Source organism: Sus scrofa, chromosome 14 (genome assembly GCF_054392235.1).
Source record: "Sus scrofa isolate SSC_HxYL_T2T_F1_AM1 chromosome 14, Sscrofa_HxYL_maternal_Yorkshire_Landrace_v2.0, whole genome shotgun sequence".
Taxonomy (NCBI): domain Eukaryota; kingdom Metazoa; phylum Chordata; class Mammalia; order Artiodactyla; family Suidae; genus Sus; species Sus scrofa.
In genome coordinates this window covers 118,486,947-118,507,499 of record NC_139396.1, presented here as the reverse complement: position 1 = coordinate 118,507,499, position 20,553 = coordinate 118,486,947, and the positions used below count along the sequence as shown (strand labels likewise).

Below are 20,553 nucleotides of genomic sequence, written 5' to 3'. Positions count from 1 at the left end.
AAAATTATTAAAAATCTCTGTTTTTTCCTCTATTTTCCTTTTTAAAAATTCCTAAATCAATTTCATCTAATTATTCTTGCTCTATGTTATTCGTAATGTAACAACTTAAGTGACCAATAATCTTTTATAATGTGTCTAATATATAAAATATTTTGTTACTTCTTGCTTATTAGAGAAATATCTGAAAATGCAAATTAACAAAAGGATATTAAAAAGTCTATAATTTTATTCATTTATGGTCATTATTATAATTATAATTACAATTTTATAGGCTGGCAGTTGCAGCTCTGATTAGATCCTAGCCTGAGAACTTCCATATGCTTCAGGTGCAGCCCTGAAGAGCAAAAAAAAAAAAAAAAGGCTGCTAATTAGTGTTATTAATTCTTCCTAAAATAATAATCAATTCCTAAAAATAATAATCAAAAAAAGTATTAAGAGGATAAAAAATTTGATAAGCAAATAAAATTATGTACAAATATCAAAAATAAACATAAACATTGTTGCAAAACCACTCCATAAAGCTTAAAATAGTTATTAAATAGCATTTATATTTAACAAAATTGCTAGTTTTTATTCATTTTATTCTGTCCAAAATATAGCATTAGTCAATCTTTCTCTTAACCTTATTGCCTCTGGCCAACTTCCTCTAATCCAAATAATTCTTCAGCCAATGAAGAATTGGCATTGACAATGACTGATATTTTTAAATGAAGGTTGAGCATCAACTAAAAAAGATAATGGATAGAAGACTATATATATTCAAGAAAGATCTGGGAAAACATAGAGATAATCTAAAGGTGTAGCCAGTGTCCTGCATTGCTCTAAGCACTTTAAGAACAGAGTATCATTTAATTTTCTTATCTCTGATAGGCGGAAAGAGCAAAAGCCATTCTCTAGATGCCATTCTTGAACCATGGAGGACTTGGTAAGTGGTCCCAAGTCACGGAGTTGGTGAGTGGAGTTGTAATCTTTGACACTAAGGCCCATGCAAGGATTTGCCAATAAACTTACCTAGATTGTACCTAGAGAAGTATGTCTTGGGCCAAAGATTATTCCCAGGCTCCTTGCTTCAGAGAGAGATGGCTCCTGCTAGGTTTCACTAGAAATTGCATTTTAATATTTTTCATTTTGTATAGATATTATCAGAATCCAGTAGGAATTTCATTAACACAAGTCGCTTCATCTCTACATCTCTCTTACAGGACAAAGCAGACACAACCGCTGGCAGGAAATAAAGTTGTTTACATCCTTGCCCTGGTCATGCTGCTCCATTAAATGACATGTTGAAAGAGAATTCAATATTTTAATTACACTTAATACTAATCAGATTCTTATAAAAGTAGGTGATATTACACATTGTCATTGTGCTCTTTTCCTTTTCTCATTAGTTATCCCTAATTTATCCCAGTTATTAACATAACATAACATTAATATGCTCAGGAGGTGCCAGAAAAGATTATGTATCATGCCTTGATTCATTAAAGCCAGAGAAAGGGCTTCTTCATTTTTCAACTTTTTTAACAGGTAGTTCATTTTATAATCTTGAAAGATAAATTTTCTGCTGTTGAGAAGTTTCTATTAATACTTTTGCGTTGGAAAATGGTACTTTTGACCATATCTATCTACAAGAAGGGAACTTAATGGATGTCTTTAACATTCTTAAATTGCTGGTCTTTTCTAGTATGGGATTGTTTTTTTATATGGCTTCTTTCTGAAAAAGCTTATTTAAGAAATTTTACAGTTTTCTTATGTTTCTATTTTAAGAGAACTTCAAGATTTTTCCACTTCTCAGACATATAATAACTATTAGGAGATAACCTCACCAAATTTTGTGACTTTTTATCATATAGTATGGTAATAATAAAAAACAATCTCAAATATGCCCCCTTTAAAAAATATTCTTTTTAAAACTCTTCTCTGAATAAATCAATACTATACTACCTGAAAGCTGAAATTCTCTTAGCTGTGCTGTTAGGCTTTGTTTCTCACACCTCACACCTGTAAATATATTTTTTTTCTTGAATTTTCTATGGCTTCCAGAAAGGGAACTAACAAGCCATTGATAATTATTGACAAATAAAATATATACAAAAATATTCATAAGCAGTGTTAAGATAATACTACTTATGTAAAACATTAATATGTTTCATAAATATCAATGTGATCATTGCTTAAAAGAAAACTACCTCATTTAAATTATGCAAATTGAAAAAGTTATATGATTGCTTCTCATTGGGATAATATTTTAATGAAAATAGCACAATAAAGTGTATTTCAAAGAAACAATTTATGTAGTCATTACATGGTAACTGTTCTTATATTAAATTTCAGCTTTTTATAATTATTCTTTTTTAATAATGATTTTTATTTTTTCCATTATAGCTGGTTTATGGTGTTCTATCAATTTTCTACAGTACAGCTAGGTGACCCAGTCACACATACATGCATACATTTTTTTTTCTCACATAATCATGCTCCATCATAAGTAACTAGATATAGTTCTTCTACTATTACTATAAGAAGAAAAATTAGTATTCTATGGCAATGCTAAAAGTTATTTCTGGAAATATAAGCCCACGGTTTGGTTTCGAAGGCAATGAAAAATACCTGAGCATTCAATAGAAATGTGTTTTTCATAACATATGCACTATGCATGCTAAATTAAGTACATTTTAAGCCTAAGATTATGATTATCTTATAGGTGAAAAGAACTACTCATATAAAATAATAATAACGGTGAATATTTATTGAGAGATTTCAGGGAGCCAGCCACTGAATTCAGTGTTTTCTGTGCATTTTTAAACATATGACTAAGACATTTGTTAGATAGTATTTCCATCATTTGCAGACTCAGTGCCTACAGAAATTAAGAAATTTGTTCAAGGTTATACAGCCTACTAGTAGTTAAAGGATAAAAATCCAAGTTTGCTTTCTTTGCAATATTTTTGGAAAAGATACAGATTTAAATATCAAAACTTTATTTTTATGGCCTTTCTATTTTGTATCCATTAACTTGATATTTAATAATCTTGGGGTTTAGTGTATTCATAACACTTGATTAAATTTTAATCAATATCAACTGAAAGGATAAGCTCCCTAGTTCCCTTAGTCTTTCCTGCCATGACACAAGGAGCAGAGGCATTCCTATCCTACTCATTTCCTCTACAAATGGGCCTTTTTTTGCATCTTTAGTCTCAATCTCATCCCACTGTCTCATTTTAGCTCTAATCCAGAAACGCAAACCCACAAAACGCTCCTCCATCAAAAGTGGTTGTCTCAGTATCACCTGGCCTTGCCCTATTTAGAGGTACTTAACTCTGCAGTGAGTATATTCTGAGCTCACCCCCAGGGCTTTCTAGATCTGGAAGGCATGCTATGCTTTTCCTGTGATCCCTGTTCTCCGCTAAGTGCCTCCATCCTTCTGCCATCTGGTTCTTCTCAGACTTCAGTTTGGATTCCTGGTCAGTGCCCTATATTATAACACAGCAGGAAGACCTTTGTCTGGGCTCCCATGTCTTGAAAGACTTAATCTGTTTCTGACCTGTGGGCATGATTACAAAATTTTCAGGTGCAAATCTCATCTCTCTGCTTTCAACCGTGGATTCTGAAACCAAGAAGCAGCTAATCCCATGAGCTTGTTGATATCAATTTGTATTCTCTCTACAACCCATTCTTCCAGATTCAAGCTACCGTACTTGATTACTGGCATTTCTGGGTCACTGCCACCAAAAATCTATCTTCCCAAAACATGCTGTGTTGCAAGAAATCATAAGAAAACTAGGTGGTGTTGTTTCACTAAGAATTAAGAGTAGATAATTAATACTAACTACACAGAGAAATAAAAAGAAAAAAAATAAACTCCCTTTTGGTTGGAATTATTTTGTATCTTCCAAGAAAAATGGCTTGAATTATCAGAAAGTCGAACAACTTTCTTCCTTTTGTTTTTATGAATTTAGAGCTTTTTAAACATTTAAAATTTTTATTTTTATTTTTCAAACTGTATCTCTATATGTAATCAGCATCTAGATCAAGAAATAGAGCAATATCAGTCTCCTCCTAAGAATAACAACTTTTCTGATTAGATTGGTTTTTCCTCATTTTGAACTTTGTATAAATGGATTTAAAGAAGTTTTTATTGTTTTGTCTGAATTCATTTGCTCACATATATTAATGTATATACTGTTACTGGATATTGAGGTTGTTTTCAGCTTTTTGATACTATGAACAGTTAACATATCTACAAATGGTGGATTTTTTGGTAGATATTTTTTTTGAGCATATGTATGCATTTCTGTTTGGTAAAGATTGGGGAGTAGAAATTATGAATCAGGGAATGAGCATATGTTCACACCTAATAGACAATATCAAACTATTGTCCAAAATGTACTAATTTATACCCTATCAGCACTGAGAACTTCAATTGTTTTGAAATCTAGTTTCGTCTTTTTTATTTTATTTATCCTGATGAACATGTGATGATTTCTTATGGTTTATTTTGTAATTCCCTAGTTGTTAATAAAGTTGAATGCCTCTTTATATATTTTTGGCAAATTTTATATCTTTCTGCAGTGTCTATTACAGTCTTATTCCTAACTTTTCATTTTGAGCTCCTTTTGCTTTGTTCTCACTCATAAGTTTGTTGGAGTTCTTTATGTACTCTGGATTAATAATCTTTGATATTGGCTTGTAGCATATTTTAGGGTCTATTGACTTCAGGTGGTAATAAAGTCTTTCAAATTACTACGAACCTCCTTGACTTTGTCTTTTTATGGATTACTGGGATTGTAAGAGGCCATGACTAATGCAGAAAAAAAAAAAAACCTGTGAACAAATAAAATGAGGCACTATAAAAAAGAGATATAAGTTTACAAAAGCTAGTGTAGCAAACACATAAAGTTTCAGGATCTACTTTATGAGAATCTCTAGAGTTTTATTATTCCAATTCATTAGAATGTATTTTTGTGAATCCAGACATTTCTGTGCCTGTTTTTGAAAACATTTTTTAAAAGTGTCTTTGTAATTCTCAGATATACAGTGACTTATGAATTAACCAATGTAAACTATATTCCCTTTATGTACACAGTCTTGCTCCAGGCCTGCTGGTTTTCATTAATGCAAATTAATTAGAGCTACTAGGGAGAGTCATCCATTCTTTACGACTTATTTGGAACTAAACTGTAATTCGTTTTGAGGAAATCCAGCATTTTACTTTTCTTATTGGCATTATTAATGTGAGATTTCAAAATTAAAGTGCATTTAGAGAAGTATAAATAAAAACCCTTTAAAAAGTTCATTTGTATCGCTTTTGTCTTAGACTGGTATTAGAGGTCTCCTTGGTCAGGTCAGTACAACACAAGATTAAATGGAGGTTTAAGAAATTTCAGAACAATTTCAGACAGAGGCCATTCTTGTGTGCCTGAATTATCATTGGAATTGTTGCTGCTGTTGTTGTTTTTTTTGGGTTGATGTCTTTATTTTCTTTAATAATGATTTTTATTTTTTCCATTATGGCTGGTTTGCAGTGTTCCGTCAATTCTCCACAAGGTGACCCAGTCACACATACAGGTATACATTCTTTTTTCTCACATTATCATGTTCCATCATAAGTGACTAGATACAGTTCTCAGTGTTATATAGCAGGATCTCATTGCTTATCCATTCCAAAGGCAATAGTTTGCATCCATTAACCCCAGATTCCCAATCCGCCCCACTCCTTCCCCTTTCCCCTTGGCAACCACAAATCTCTTCTCCACATCCATGATTTTCTTTTCTGTGGAAAGGTTCATTTGTGCCATATATTAGATTCCAGATATAAGTGCTATCATATGGTATTTGTCTTTCTCTTTCTGACTTACTTCACTCGGTATGAGAGTCTCTAGTTCCATTCATGTTGCTGCAAATGGCATTATTTTGTTCTCTTTCATGGCTGAGTAGTATTCCATTGTGTATATATGCTATATCTTCCTAATCCAATCATCCATTGATGGACATCTGGGTTGTTTCCATGTCTTGGCTATTGTGAATAGAGCTGCAATGAACATGCGGATGCATGTGTCTTTTTTAAGGAAAGTTTTGTCTGGATGTATGACCAAGAGTGGGATTGCTGGGTCACATGGTAGTTCTACATACAGTTTCCTAAGGTACCTCCATACTGTTTTCCATAGTGGTTTTACCAATTTACATTCACACCAACAATGCTACACACTCTCTTCAGCATTTGTTATTTGTGGACTTATTAGAATGATGGCTATTTTGACTGGTGTGAGGTGGTACTTCATGGTACTTTGATTTGCATTTCGCTAATAATCAGTGATGTTGAGCATTTTTTCATGTGCTTGTTGGCCATCTGTATGATGATATCTTCTTTGGAGGAATGTCTCTTTAGGCCTTTTGCCCATTTTTCCATTGGGTTGTTGGCTTTTTTGCTGTTGAGTTGAATAAGTTGCTTGTATACTTTAGAGATTAAGCCCTTGTCAGTTGCATCGTTTGAAACTATTTTTTCCCATTCTGTAAGTTGTCTTTTTGTTTTCTTTTTGGTTTCCTTTGCTGTGCAAACTTGTCAATTTGATTAGGTCCCATTGGTTTATTTTTGCTTTTATTTCTGTTGCTTTGGGAAACTGACCTGAGAAAATATTCATAAGGTTGATGTCAGAGAATGTTCTGCCTCTATTCTCTTCCAGGAATTTGATGGTGTCTTGTCTTATAGCTAAATCCTTAAGCCATTTTGAGTTCATTTTTGTGCATAGTATGAGGGTGTGTTCCAATTTCATTGATTTACATGTAGCTGTCCAGTTTTCCCAGCACCAATTACTGAAAAGAGTGTCTTTTTCCCATTTTATGTTCTTGCCTCCTTTGTCAAAGATTAATTGACCATAGGTGTCTGGGTTTATTTCCAGATTCTGTTCCATTGGTCTGTATGTCTGTTTTGGTACCATTACCACACTATCTTTTTGTTTTGTTTTGTTTTTGTTTTGTTTTGTTTTGTCTTTTTTGCCATTTCTTGGGCCGCTCCTGAGGCACATGGAGGTTCCCAGGCTAGGGGTCTAAGTGGAGTTGTAGCTGCTGGCCTACACCAGAGCCACAGCAATGTGGGATCCGAGCCACCTCTGTGACCTACACCACAGCTCACGGCAATGCCAGATCCTTAACCCACTGAGCACGGCCAAGGATTGAACCTGCAACTTCATGGTTCCTAGTCGGATTCGTTAACCACTGAGCCACGATGGGAACTCCCCTACCACACTATCTTGATTACTGTGGCTTTGTAATATTGCCTGAAGTCTGGGAGAGTTATGCCTCCTGCTTGGTTTTTCTTCCTCAGAATTGCTTTTTCTGGGTGTTTTGTGGTTCCATATAAATTTTTGGATTGTTTGTTTTAGTTCTTTGAAAAATGTCTTGGGTAATTTGATAGGGATTGCATTAAATCTGTGGATTGCTTTGGGTAATATGGCCATTTTTATGATATTAATTTTTCCAACCCAGGAACATGGAATATCTTTCCATTTCTTCACGGTCTTCTTTAATTTCCTTGATTAATGTTTTATAGTTCTCAGCATATAAGTCTTTCATCTCCTTGGTCAGGTGTATTCCCAGGTATTTGACTTTTTGGGGTGCAATTTTAAAAGGTATTGTATTTTTGTATTCCTTTTCTAATATTTTATTGGTAGTATACAGAAATGCAACTGATTTCTGAATATTAATCTTATATCCTGCTACTTTTCTGAATTTGTTGATCAGTTGGAGTAGTTTTTGAGTTAAGTCCTTAGAGTTTTCTATATATAATATCGTGTCATCTGCATACAGTGACAGTTTTACCTCTTCTCTTCTGATTTGAATGCCTTTTATTTCTTTTGTTTGTCTGATTGCTGTGGCTAGGACTTCCAATACTATGTTGACTAACAGTGGTGAGAATGGGCATCCTTTTCTTGTTCCAGATTTTAGTGGGAAGGCTTTCAGCTTTACTCCCTTGAGTATTATATTTGCTGTGGGTTTGTCATAAATGGCTTTTATTAGGTTAAGGTATGTTCTCTCTATACACATTTTGGTGAGAGTTTTTATCACAAATGGATGTTGGACTTTGTCAGATGATTTTTCTGCATCTATTGACATGATTATGTAGTTTTTGACTTTTCTTTTGTTAATGTTGTGTATGTTGATTGATTTGTGTATGTTGAACCATCCTTGTGAACCTGGGATAGATTGCACTTGGTCGTAGTGTATGATCTTTTTATATGTTGTTGGATTCAGATGGCTAAACTTTTGTTGAGGAATTTTGTGTCTATATTCATCAAAGATATTGGCCTACAGTTTTTCAGATATGAGGCACCAATGAGTTTGGTAAAGGCAAAATGATCTGGCCATTCATCCAATAAACTGCTTTCTCTTCATGTACATGTCTGATGACTTGTAACCCATAAAAAGTCCTTAAACTCTCTTCTTTTAAGGAAATTTCCAGCTAAGAGAGCTGTTTTTCTCTACTTTTAAGGACCCCATTTTTTCCTATTCCTCAATCATTTATAGCCTGGACAAAATAGTCCCGTTACTATTATAAACAATAAAAAAAGAAAGTAATTTTTAAGTTATATTCAAAACAACAAATGTAAAATGAGCTACTACTATGTAAATAAGATGATTTCTGATCTCTTCTGGACAATAAAAAGACTGACTTTTGCAGAGAAAGGGAAAAGAAAGAATAACATATATATATGCAGAATTATTTTATCTGGAAACTCCATTTGTGGCCACAAAGATAGATGTAGTCTTGCCCATTTATACTAATATCAATCAAACTATAATTTTGTACTTGTTTAGGCTAAAAGGATAAATGCTATGCATCAGAAACTGGTGATGGTACTTCATATCTCTCAACTTGTGTGGGGGAAAATACAGCTTAGAATGTATAGACTTTTGGAAACAGAGTGGTTAGCAATTATTTCCATATACCCAGCACAATTCCAAAATAGACATGAGGTCTTTTCTAAAAACACATAAGACACAATAATGTAAAAACAGTTCAAGGTAAAGACGACAAAGACTAAAAGTGGTTTATCTCAAGGAAACCAGATAGAAAGTGAGAGTACCACATGAGTATTGCATGTATCTTCTAAAATTGCTAATGGTGATTTCAATATTTGACTATGAGGCTCCAGCAATAAACCAAAAGGAAAATATTATTAACTAAAGCATAATCTGTGATCATATAACAAAAATACACCAATTGTTACGAAAAAAACAATTTTCTTGACATTTGGTTTCTCCAGAGGGGTAAAAATCAATGGAAAATATGATAGATGTATAATTTTCATAAATATATATCACAAAATATAATTTGACAAGAAGGGAAAGTCCCAGAGAAATTAATAAATTCTATTACTCTCAGCGTTATCAGATCTAAGAGAGTTTAATTTAAAGTGTATTTTACTTATCTGAAAATTGACCATTCATTCAAGTGTTCCATGGAAAGTTTTGATTAAATATGTTAAATGGCATAGCTACATGTAAAAAAAAAAATTTCAAATACAGATTTAATATGTTAAGTACACTGTATCTACAATGTTATTAAGTTTGTAAGGAAGCATGCTAACTACTTAGCTGAAATTTGAATTCTAGTAGAAAAAACAGACATGTAGATACATGATAACAATATAATGTGTTTAATAAATTATGCATATAGTATTCAGTCATAGGACCTATGTGCATTCACTTTGTTCAAACCATATGAGGTTAGATGGCATGCCAATCATGAAGGAAACCAATGGTTAATATGATGTCCTAAGAAACACCACTCTCTTGAAACATCAAGTAGTGTCTGTATAAAGCTGGATTTCCTATAATTGGCTAAGGGGACTCAGAATTACTATTTTGTGGGAGCTTAACTGAGAGTGATGTTTGTTTACAACTAGGGAGAAAACTGTCATAAAATAATCCACTATTTTCAAATGATATAAATAAAAACTAACTATAAATGTTACTTTGGATTTCAGAAGTAAGTAATCTAGAGTACTTGACCTTTAAATGTAGTTCTTAAATGTAACAATTCTCTTAGAGCACTTGAAATTTAGTACCCATGCCATTATTCTCCTATGGTACATAACATAGAAACAATCAGAAACGGTTAAAGATGTTAAAGGACACCTAGTTCTACAGCAATCTTTGCACAAGAGAAAACAGCTATGGCCCAGAGTGATGAAGTGTCATGTTCCATGGAGAGTAAAGAGTAGATCTGGGACTGAATCCAAAGTGGTTTGACTTCAGCCCAGCATTCTTCCACATGGGAGGTAGCAGAGCACTGTCTCCAGACCAGAGGCCCTGGCATGAATTCTGACTTCATTACTGACTGGCTGTATACATTGGGCAGTTACACATTTTTTCTGTGACTCAATGTTCTTACCTGTAAATTAGAATAATAATTGTAGCTACCTCATGGGCTTTCCGAAGGGAATGCATTAATTCCTGACAATACCTAGCACAGTGTAAACACAAGGAATACCTAGCACAGTGTAAACACAAGGTCAGGGTTTGCTATTAGTATCGCTTCTTATGTGATCTGGGCATGAGTCTGGACTAGTAAAAGATGCTACACTGGGGAAACACACACTAAACTCTCATGGATGTGCTGGAATTGTTTTCCACCAGACTTACAAGAGCAGGCAGAAAACCAGGGACCAGGAGCCCTTAGAAGCCCCTATCTCTGTCTAGAAGTGAAATATGTTGCTTTCTGCATTGTTAACCTTGCGTATTTCTCTGCTTTGTGCCACCAAAAATTTTCATCCTCTCGCTATGGCTGAGGGTTTTTTTTCCTCAACAGTATCATTCTGCTACACCTCTTGCCACCATTTCATATTATTTAGACAACGTAAGAAAGAATTAGAGATCTGAGAGTGATAACGCTCCCTTTCTTGATGCTTTTTCAAATATTACTTTCTTTTAGTCTATCAGTTTCTTGAATCTGGCTTCTTTAATAACTCAAAGATGCAATATTCATAGTCTTTTTGACTTTCAGTGGATAAGTCAACATTTCAATTCAATTTTTCTGACACTGAGGTTTTCATAGCTGCAACTTGTCAAGAGATGGATTAATTCTTACTGTATTAACTTCTAGAAAACATCTTCACACTTCAGAGATTTTTAAATTAATCTTGATCATATTTAACCTGTACCTATATTTGCATTAAATTAGTCTATCGGTTGTAGTTAAAAAGACATGCAATAAATTAGAGAAATTAGTGAAAAAATTGAAAAGTGTTTCTAAAACCAGATCTGACTTGTTATTTTAATAGAGGGGATAGTAATTCACAGAGGCCATCTCAATTTGAAAAGCAATTAGTTGCCTTGTTAATTATCTCCTATTTTTCATAGAAACATAATATGTTCTGTTATTTTTTTTGCCAATATTCTATGTCTGCCAAGATTCTACTCCTCACGTCTCATGGGAAGCAATGTGATGCAGAGATTACAAGAAAAGCCCATGAACCAAGGTAAACCTAACTTTGAATTCTGACTTCATTGATTATTAGCTAAGTAATACTTGTAAAGTTATTCAACATTACTAATCTTCAGTCTTTCCAACAATAAAATAAAGACTAATTGTACCTACATTACAGGTAGGTATATTTATTTGTTTTATTTGGTTGCTTGTTTATTTATTTAAAAAATTCTGTAGGTTAAAATAAGCGAAGGGGTTTTCACAGTTCTCAGAAAAATAATAAAGACAGATAAATGGCAGCTATTATTATTGAGTGATATTCAAAGACTGGTATTTCTCAATGGCTCAAGAGGAAAAAAAATTAGTTAATACTTTTTTTACGTTAGGTCTAGGCTAATCTTTCTTACTTCACACAGAAAATTTTGAGTAATATGACCACTCTTCATGATTTTTTTTTTCTTTTTAGGGACACACCTGCAGCATATGGAGGTTCCCAGGCTAGGGACTGAGTAAGAGCTGTAGCTTCTGGCCTATGTCACAGCCACAGAAACACAAGGATCTGAGCCCCATCTGTGACCTATTACCACAGCCTCAGGATATACAAAAGGGATGCTAGGAATCTCATACACATGGAGTCATACAATATTTGTTCTTCTGTATTGGGCTTATTTTGCTTTGCATAATATTTTCAAGGCTTATTTGTGGGGTAGAATTGCTACAATTTCCTTCCTTTTTTAAGACCAAGTAATATTTCAACACCACATTTTATTCATCTGTTAGTGATCATATGGATTGTTTCCAACTTTAAGCTATTGTGAGTAATGCTGCTATAAACACTGATGTACAAATACACGTTTGAATCCCTGATTTCAATTCTTTGAAGGTGTATGTTAAGTGTAATACTTTTAGTTGACATTAATTCTTATATTAAAGAATGAACAGAAAAATTACAATTTGATTTCCTTCTCTCTCTTCGTGCAATTAAAATGACTGATCAGTGTGGTTATTGTAAATCAATTTGGTAGAATCATTTGTGGCAGAGGTATCAGCATTAAGCCACAATAAATGTAGCAGATAGTCTCAAATCAATTCTTTTGTTCTATGTCCCTTTGACACAATACAAGAATTGCTTTAACATGATATAAACATTCAAATTATTGAGCCAGAATCCAAATCTCTACATGTGTGTATAAAGGTACACTTTAATTGCTTGTAGTATTTTTTTTTTTGTCTAGTTTATTGGAACCTTAACTCTATAATGGCAGAGGATGCTTTGTCTCTGTATTTTCACTAGGTATACAATATATTTTTCCTTTAAAAAAAGAACTTTAAATAGGTCTTCAGCATAAGAGTATGCTATTTCAGAGCATATAAATATATGACTTTGTTTTACAATCATTTATACTGGGTAATTAATTTCAATAATTCTCTCTGTGTGTTGCATTTCTTCTAACAGATTTTTAGTAATGCCCTTCATCTACTATCCTAATTTTAAAATAGTAAGCATAGTTTTATTCATTGATATCTTAGTTTCATCTTTCATGGTCAACCCTATAGTACGTTCCCTCTTCCCCTTCCTACATACAACACAATTTTTAAAAAAATTAACATTTATCTTTATGCATTTCATGATACACTAAAAAATTAAATTGCATGTATGATGTATAAAATCTAACATTACCCCAATATTTCATAGTAAGTGGTAAGTGGTATAAATCCTCTTTCACAAACGAAGGCTGCTTCTCTATTTTTAAAATCACCTTTCTGCCAAGATCAGGGCTTGACTGGCCCTGATCCAGGGCTATTTCCAATAACATTTTTTTGCTGCTCTAAGTATGAATTGAGAACTGCTTAACTCACTTTCACTCCGATTAAATTTGGAAAGGAGAAGCTTCCCATCCTCAAGGCTAAAGGCAGCATTTGGAAACATTCAACCCTGAAGATTTATTACTCCTGTCCCCTCCTAAGGTCCCTGTTGCCTATCACGGTTGTACACTCTGTGCTGTTTCTTCTAGGTTTTGGCTTTGTGTTTCCTCTACTTATACTTTCCTTCTCTTTAAGTTTCACTTTAAGAAAGTCTAATTAATCTTCAGTGCCATTCGAATTCTTCCTCCTCCAGGAAACCTTTTATGTCCTTTCACCAGTGGGAATGTCTCCTTCCCAAGAACCCACATAACAATTCTGCTTTCCAAACTGAATTGATCATTACAGCATATACTCACATCAATACATTGCTACATTTTTTTTCCTCACATTTTCTCTGTATCTTTCTTTTCCCTTAAGTAGAATATTACCTTGTATAAAATTGTTTTCCTGAAAAGAACCCTTCTCTTAGCCTGAATAACCCACTAATAGATTGAGGAAAGGAAAGTTCAACAGAATTCTTGGTAGTCCTGGAGAAAAAATCAGTCCCATCCTTGTGTCCATCATCCAAAGAAGCACATGAGTTTTCTCCAATGTGTCTCTCACCACCTGGATATTTTTTCCCAGGAAGATCTTCACATACCCACTTTATCTTTACTTTCACTACCAACTTTTCACCAGGATTCCTTGCAACTCGTAGTGCATCATCAGCAATATCCAGTAAATATTCAACCTTTCCTCTGAATACTACCATTACTTTTCGGTTCCTCCTGCCCTGTACCTGTGCTCTCCATATGATACTGCTTTCTAAGGCTGCCTCAAAAAATGGCTCCATATATGACCTGGCACAACGCCTAGAGGGAGATAGGTATCAGATATCCTTCCATCTCTGCATCACTGTTTCTAGAACATTATTTCATCCCCTTTGCCACTTTTGCCCAATTCTTCTGAAGTAAATGGCATTATCAGATAATATCACCCATTAAATTCTCTTACTGCTGTCATCAAGTTTTATTGAATAATCTCCTATATTAATGGAGTATTTTAGTATTTAGCTTATTTTTTTCTCTGTGACAATATACTTCTGCTAGCATAAGTGCTCATGTAAAAATCCACAGGCATTATTCTATTTACTGCAGCCTTTGACAGCATGATCACTCCCTTTTATCAGTCTGGATCTTACAAGGCTCAGTGACTCTACATTTCCTAATATTCCTGCTACCTCTTGGCAGCAATTTCTCAGCATCATTTGATGAATCTTCTTCCTGACCTCTAAGTGTTGAGTTTTCAAGGCTTAGTCATTGGACTTTTTTATCTACACCCATTTCCTTGATATCACAGTTTCTTCTTGGGCCCATTTTTTTTCCCTGAATCTAAATCAGCATCTTCAATTGCATTGCCAAGAACTATGCTAGCATATTGAAAAAGCCTCACAAACATAAAATTTCTAAAAAATGAACTCTTGATTTCAGCAGCATCATACTTGAGGGAGCTATGGGGACCTGTTTAGAACAAAACCCTGAGAGTCATTCTTGATTTCCTCTAATGCCCCACATATAACCCATTAGCAAATCCTTTCGGCTTTCTTTACACTTCTTTCTCAGCATCCCTCCATTCTACCACCATGGTTCAAGCCACTGCCAAATTTTGCCTGGATTAGGGATGTGTCAGGCTGGGTTTCTCCTCTTACCTGAAAATATTGTGTACCTACTCCCAGTCCCCACTCTGCACAACATCCACAAATATGCTTTTCTATTGGATTATGTCATACTTTCAGACAAAACCATTCAAAAACTTCCTTTCTAATCACATCTAGAATAAGTCACATACCCTAGTCCTGGGCTGCATTTCCAATTGCATCCTCAACCTATCTTTTTCAGTCACACTGACCTCTAAGTTCCCTCCAGAATTAAAGTCTTTATATCAAAATGCCCAGAAAGCTCCTTTCCTAGGGATACACAAGTTTTGCTCTTGACCACATAACTCTGCATTAATAGCTATTTTTTCCCTTGATCTATAGTTTGTTTCTTCTACTACTTTGTATTACTAGTGTGGGGAGTTTAAGGGTTTTTTTTTTTTGTTTTTTTATTTTGAAAAATATTGCTCTATGTCTAACTGCTAGAACATGCAAATTATAAACACTCAAAAATTATTTCCTGACTAAATGAATGAACTGGATCAATCATTAATGGAACTAAAATGTAATATAAGATAAAAATCAACTACAAAGGACTATTACTTGTAAATCATAATGCAAATTGGATATAATATGAGTAGCTTAAATTCGTAGAACAAATTTACTTAGATGATTCCAGTCAGCAGTCAGAATTTGGAGCAGTGGAAGAGATATTTTCTAAGTACAGCACACATGCTTCATTTGCTTGGTCGTTTTTTTTCTTTTTCTTACTTAGGCTGTTTAAGGTGGTAAAATAATGTGTAAGAAGAACTCAATCATGGTGCTTTTTGATAATAGAGAAAGAAAGTCAACTACTTGAACAAAACTAGAAGAATCAGCTGGGCTTTCTGCGGGATATTTGGGTTTTATGAGTGCATTTCTGTAACTATTTAAAATTGATTATTAAAACATTTTAAGGAAAGTAACTAATAGTCTAAATAGCCTATGAAAATTCCTCCATGCAATGTAATATTTACAAATTTATTTCTTAGTTTCTTTATTCAAACTTTATATACTGCTAACTACTGAAGAAATCTTAGAACATAATTGATAATTAAAGAAAAATTAAAAGTTATCAACTTTAGTCTTGGATATTGTGTTTTTAAATTCTAACTAGGTTAGCAAAATATCTCTTAATATCAAAGTTTTAAAAAATTTTTTGAAATTTTACTAAAATACATTGATTTAATTAACATTTTGAATTTTAAAGATTATTGCAGAAAAAAAGAATTAAAAACATATTACATTATTTCTCCAATTAAAAAATGGTAATTTTATATCTGATACAAGAAACTCTGTTTTGATAATTTTTGAAGTTATTGTAAATTAGACCTTAATATTAAAGGCATAAAAATCTAGGAAAACATATATTTTAATATTTTATTCAATATGAAAACATCATAAATAATTCATTCCTATTTTTATAGTAAAAGCAAAGCACAAAAACTTGCTTAGTATTTACCTCATGATTAATCTGTATTTAGATTGGCTAATTAAACTCATATATCTGTAATTTTCAGACTTTTGTTTAAACAATATGAATAAATGCTCAGTTAATATAAATTACATGGTTATAGTTTGCCTACAATATATGAATTCTTTGCTTTTACTTTACTTTTGTATCTTAATAAATGTTCTCATACCTTAACTCTGAGCACAGAAGCAAACATTCTTGCATCTTCAGATACACCTCCAATGTAGAATTTTTTCTGAAAAACTGGGGGATGATCATTTTCATCCTGAATCTCAATATACACTTTAGCTGTATTGCCTGGAAGATAAGAAATAATATAATTTTATTGGTGATTATTCATTAGAGAAAGATACCTGGAGTAAATACTTACTGTATATTTTTTTGAACAATGAAAATAACTTCAATAAGAAATCATTCCTAACTGGCATGGCTAATACCCCATACTCAGAGAAGACATTGTTAATGATGTTTCTGGCATTATAATGCTAAGTTGTTGCTATTCCTTTTAATTATAATGTCTTGTTAATTCATTTTACTTGATTTAATAGGCACTAAAATATCATATTCTGTTAATTTTAGTAAAACAACTCAATTATTCATATTCACTAATGCTTTATACACATTACCAATTACACCAGATTGATGTAAATATATAAAAATTTTATGAAATAGTAAAGTCTTCCATAAATTTTAAAAACATATTTTTATTCTTAAGTATGAAACTAGCAATTATATTCTCTTAGCTTAAAAATGTGTATGTATGTATGTACATATATATATATACACACACACACACACACTTTTTTTTTTTTTTTTTGTCTTTTTTTGTCTTTTCAGAGCTGCACCCATGCATGTGGAGGTTCCCAGGCTAGGGGTCAAATCAGAGCTGTAGCCGCTGGCCTATGCCACAGCCACTGCAACGTGGGAATCTGAGCCACATCTGCGACCTACACCACAGCTCAAGGCAACGCCAGATCCTTAACCCACTGAGTGAGGCCAGGATCGAATCTGCCACCTCATGGTTCCTAGTCGGATTCCTTTCTGCTGAACCATGACGGGAACTCTGCATACACGTATTTGTTAAAATTAAAAGTAAACAATGGTTGGGTGATGTGCTTATTCCCACAAAAGGAAAACAAATTTCATCATGCATTAGAGGATGTCTATAATTCATTAAAAAGGATGTAGCTGGAGAGATAATTTATGTATGACTCATAAATTCTGGATTTTCTAATTTAAACCACACTGAATAATACCATAAACAATACATTTCATCATCACATGTTAAAATATCATTCCCTCAATCATCATACCTTAAATGAGAAATGTAGCACTTTTTACTACACATATCCATGAATGACCCTTTACAAAGAATCCGATGAATAAAAATAACTTACAAACCCAATAAAATGAGGAATATGCGATAAAACACTTTACAAAAAGTAGATTTAAATTATGTAAGTACTCTGGTTACCTTAGTAAACTTTTCTCATGCATTTCAAATAGGATCAAATATATGACAGTTGATCTACAAACTATCAGACACACCAGGATTTGTTGCTTTATCATAACCTCAACTGTAACTAATTAACACCAAACTATTAGCACAGTAGGTACAGCATGGGTGTATAACATATCTGTGTCAGCTGAATAAATGAATGATCTTCTTTGTCCTAGTGAGAACTTAGAAACAGGCTCCTTTCCCCTTTGGCCTGGGAAAGATCAAGGAGACAAGAGAGTTAGCCCCGAAGTTTTATCCCTGGCCTGCTGCTACTCATTTAGTTTCTCTCTTACTTGTCTCCTTCCACTATTCCTGAACTGGAAAAGATAGAATCAAAAAGAAAAATGTGCTAGGTCAACAGAGAAGGGTTCCAACAGGGAAGTAAGACTAATGGCAGACTATGTTTCTCTATCCTACAGTGCCAGGGCTCCAAATTGCACTCTGGTCAGCCAGCAGCAGAGTTCATCCAAAATGAAACCCGTTTTCATCTTAGTAGCAGACAATTTATAACCTCTGGAATCAAAGGAGCTGATAGCTCTACATTTGATATATTTTAAAAAGTGAATCTTAAACTATAACTGAGGATCTAATGTACAGCATAGTGATGATAGTTAATAATATTGTACTATATACTTAAGTCTGCCAAGAGAGTAGATTTTAAATATCCTCACCACACACACACACACACACACACACACACACACACACACACACACACACAAGCACACACCACAAATGGTAACTATGTGAGTTGATAGATAATGATAACTTGTGGTAATCATTTCATGATACACACACACACACACACACACACATATTAAAACACCATACTAGGCAACTTAAATATATACAATTTAATGTGGTAATTATAGCTGAATAAAGCAGGGGGTAGAAATTGTGATGTATCTAATCAAAGAATATAAAATAAATGTTGGCCAGTCCAAAAATTATTAAGTATATGCCCATAGTTTAATCACTGGATGAGCATTCACTTAGATTTTTTTGATTCATTAGCATATAATGTGTGCTACATGGTAGATTTCCATGGCTCACAATTTCACTCAGTATGTGTAAAGACTGAGGACTGTATTATGATTTTTCAGCTAATTTGGGTCTTTATTATTTCTAAAGCAAAATCTTGGAAGCAACTCTTATTTAAATTCTTTTAAGGGAATCTCCTATTTACTCCTTGAATATTTACAGAATCTTTTTTCCCCTCCGTATTATATCCTTTATTTAAGGTAGTTAGGAAGCACATAACAAAAAAGAAAGAGAGTGGGGAGAAAGCAACATGATATTGATAAAATGAATAGAGGACATTGTGGGAAGAATCACACAAGTACATGATGACATGATCCCCTCCTGAAATCTCCCTTCTGGTTGAGTTAGTGAGAACCTTCCAAAGAGAACCATAGAAGATGAAGGAAATTATGTATTGGATGAAAGATTTATTTGGCAAGGGTTTTGGTTAAAAGACATAGTAAACGTCTATGCAATTTGGGGCCCAGTGCCTCAATTCCCTTCCTTCACTGACATTCTTTTTCTCCAATTTTTTTATGACAGAATCTTTTCTTTGGCCAGTACTTTTGGGTTCAGTGATTCAAGAAGTTCCAGACATGACCCCAGAGGCAAGAGAATGTGATATACCTTCTTGGGATTCATTAGTTTGCAGGAAGAGAAAACATAACTACTAAGTAGTAAAGCTCAGAAGAGGAAATAGGAGTCAGAATAGACTCAAATAGAACATCTGTTCTATTTTATACATCCTAACAAGGTGGAGTAAGTTCAGAGGAGCAACTGATATTCAAAATACCATTAACTTTAACTTAGCTACATGTTTTTCAAGACCAAATTTGGTTTGGATTTTCACCCTTTCCTTTCCTTTTAATGATTAATTCTGTGCTGTTAGTTTTCTCTTCTTAGGGGATCCTTACTGTTTTCAAGATGAATCTGTTTCTTCTCTCTATATTGCCTGCATTACATCAGGTTTTCATAAAAGACCTGAATAATGAAGCAAGGAGTGAAAGCAGTCGTTCTCAACTACGATTAATTTTGCCTATCCAGAGACATTTTTGGTAGTAATAACTGCAGAGAGTGGGGTGGTGTTAGGCGTGCCACTGGAACTTAGTTGGTAGAGGCTAGAGATGCTGAGAAACATCCCTTAATGTACAGGACAAGATCCTATGACAAATTATCCAGCCCAAAAATGTCAATAGTGATAAGGTTGATACTAGTTGGGTTCCTTACCTCTGAGCCAGGGTGGGAACTCCCTCTGTGTTCTCTTAAGTCCAGGATTCAATCTTGTTCACCTCTACTTTCGTCAATGCCTGTTGGCATCTGTTCCTGACTTTCCCTCAATCTGAATGCTCTGAACTCTAACCATAACTCTAATTATTACTAGGATATATACATTAAAGAAACATTTACTCCCATACTTGGGAATATAGGAACCTCGTCTGATAGAAAACACATTAGACTAAATTGTAAAATCTTGAGAGCAAAGACTGGTTTTCTTAATGTTAATTATTTTTCAAGGTCTAATGCCTTAAACAGATTTTTTGGAATCATATCATAACGATGGTTCTATTGCAAAAATATATTGCAGAAAAATTTCA

At 33.6% G+C, this 20,553-nt stretch overlaps 1 protein-coding gene and 1 long non-coding RNA gene across 35 annotated transcripts in view; one reads left to right on the top strand and one right to left on the bottom strand.

Annotated features, from left to right (window-relative positions):
* PCDH15 (protocadherin related 15) overlaps window positions 1–20,553 on the bottom strand; it is a 1,617,506-nt gene that overhangs the window by 66,089 nt on the left and 1,530,864 nt on the right. For all 34 annotated transcript variants that reach the window (XR_014827612.1, XR_014827610.1, XR_014827605.1 and 31 more), the window contains one exon: window positions 16,607–16,734. Coding sequence is in view for 13 of the 34 variants with exons in the window: in XM_084996683.1 (XP_084852809.1) it covers window positions 16,607–16,734 (128 nt within the window). In the remaining 21 variants the exon portion in view is untranslated. The remainder of the gene's footprint in view (window positions 1–16,606; window positions 16,735–20,553) is intronic.
* The window catches only part of LOC146396961 (uncharacterized), a 31,282-nt gene continuing 22,086 nt past the window's right edge, over window positions 11,358–20,553 (top strand). The window contains exon 1 of the long non-coding RNA XR_014827633.1: window positions 11,358–11,477. This is a non-coding gene — a long non-coding RNA (uncharacterized LOC146396961). The remainder of the gene's footprint in view (window positions 11,478–20,553) is intronic.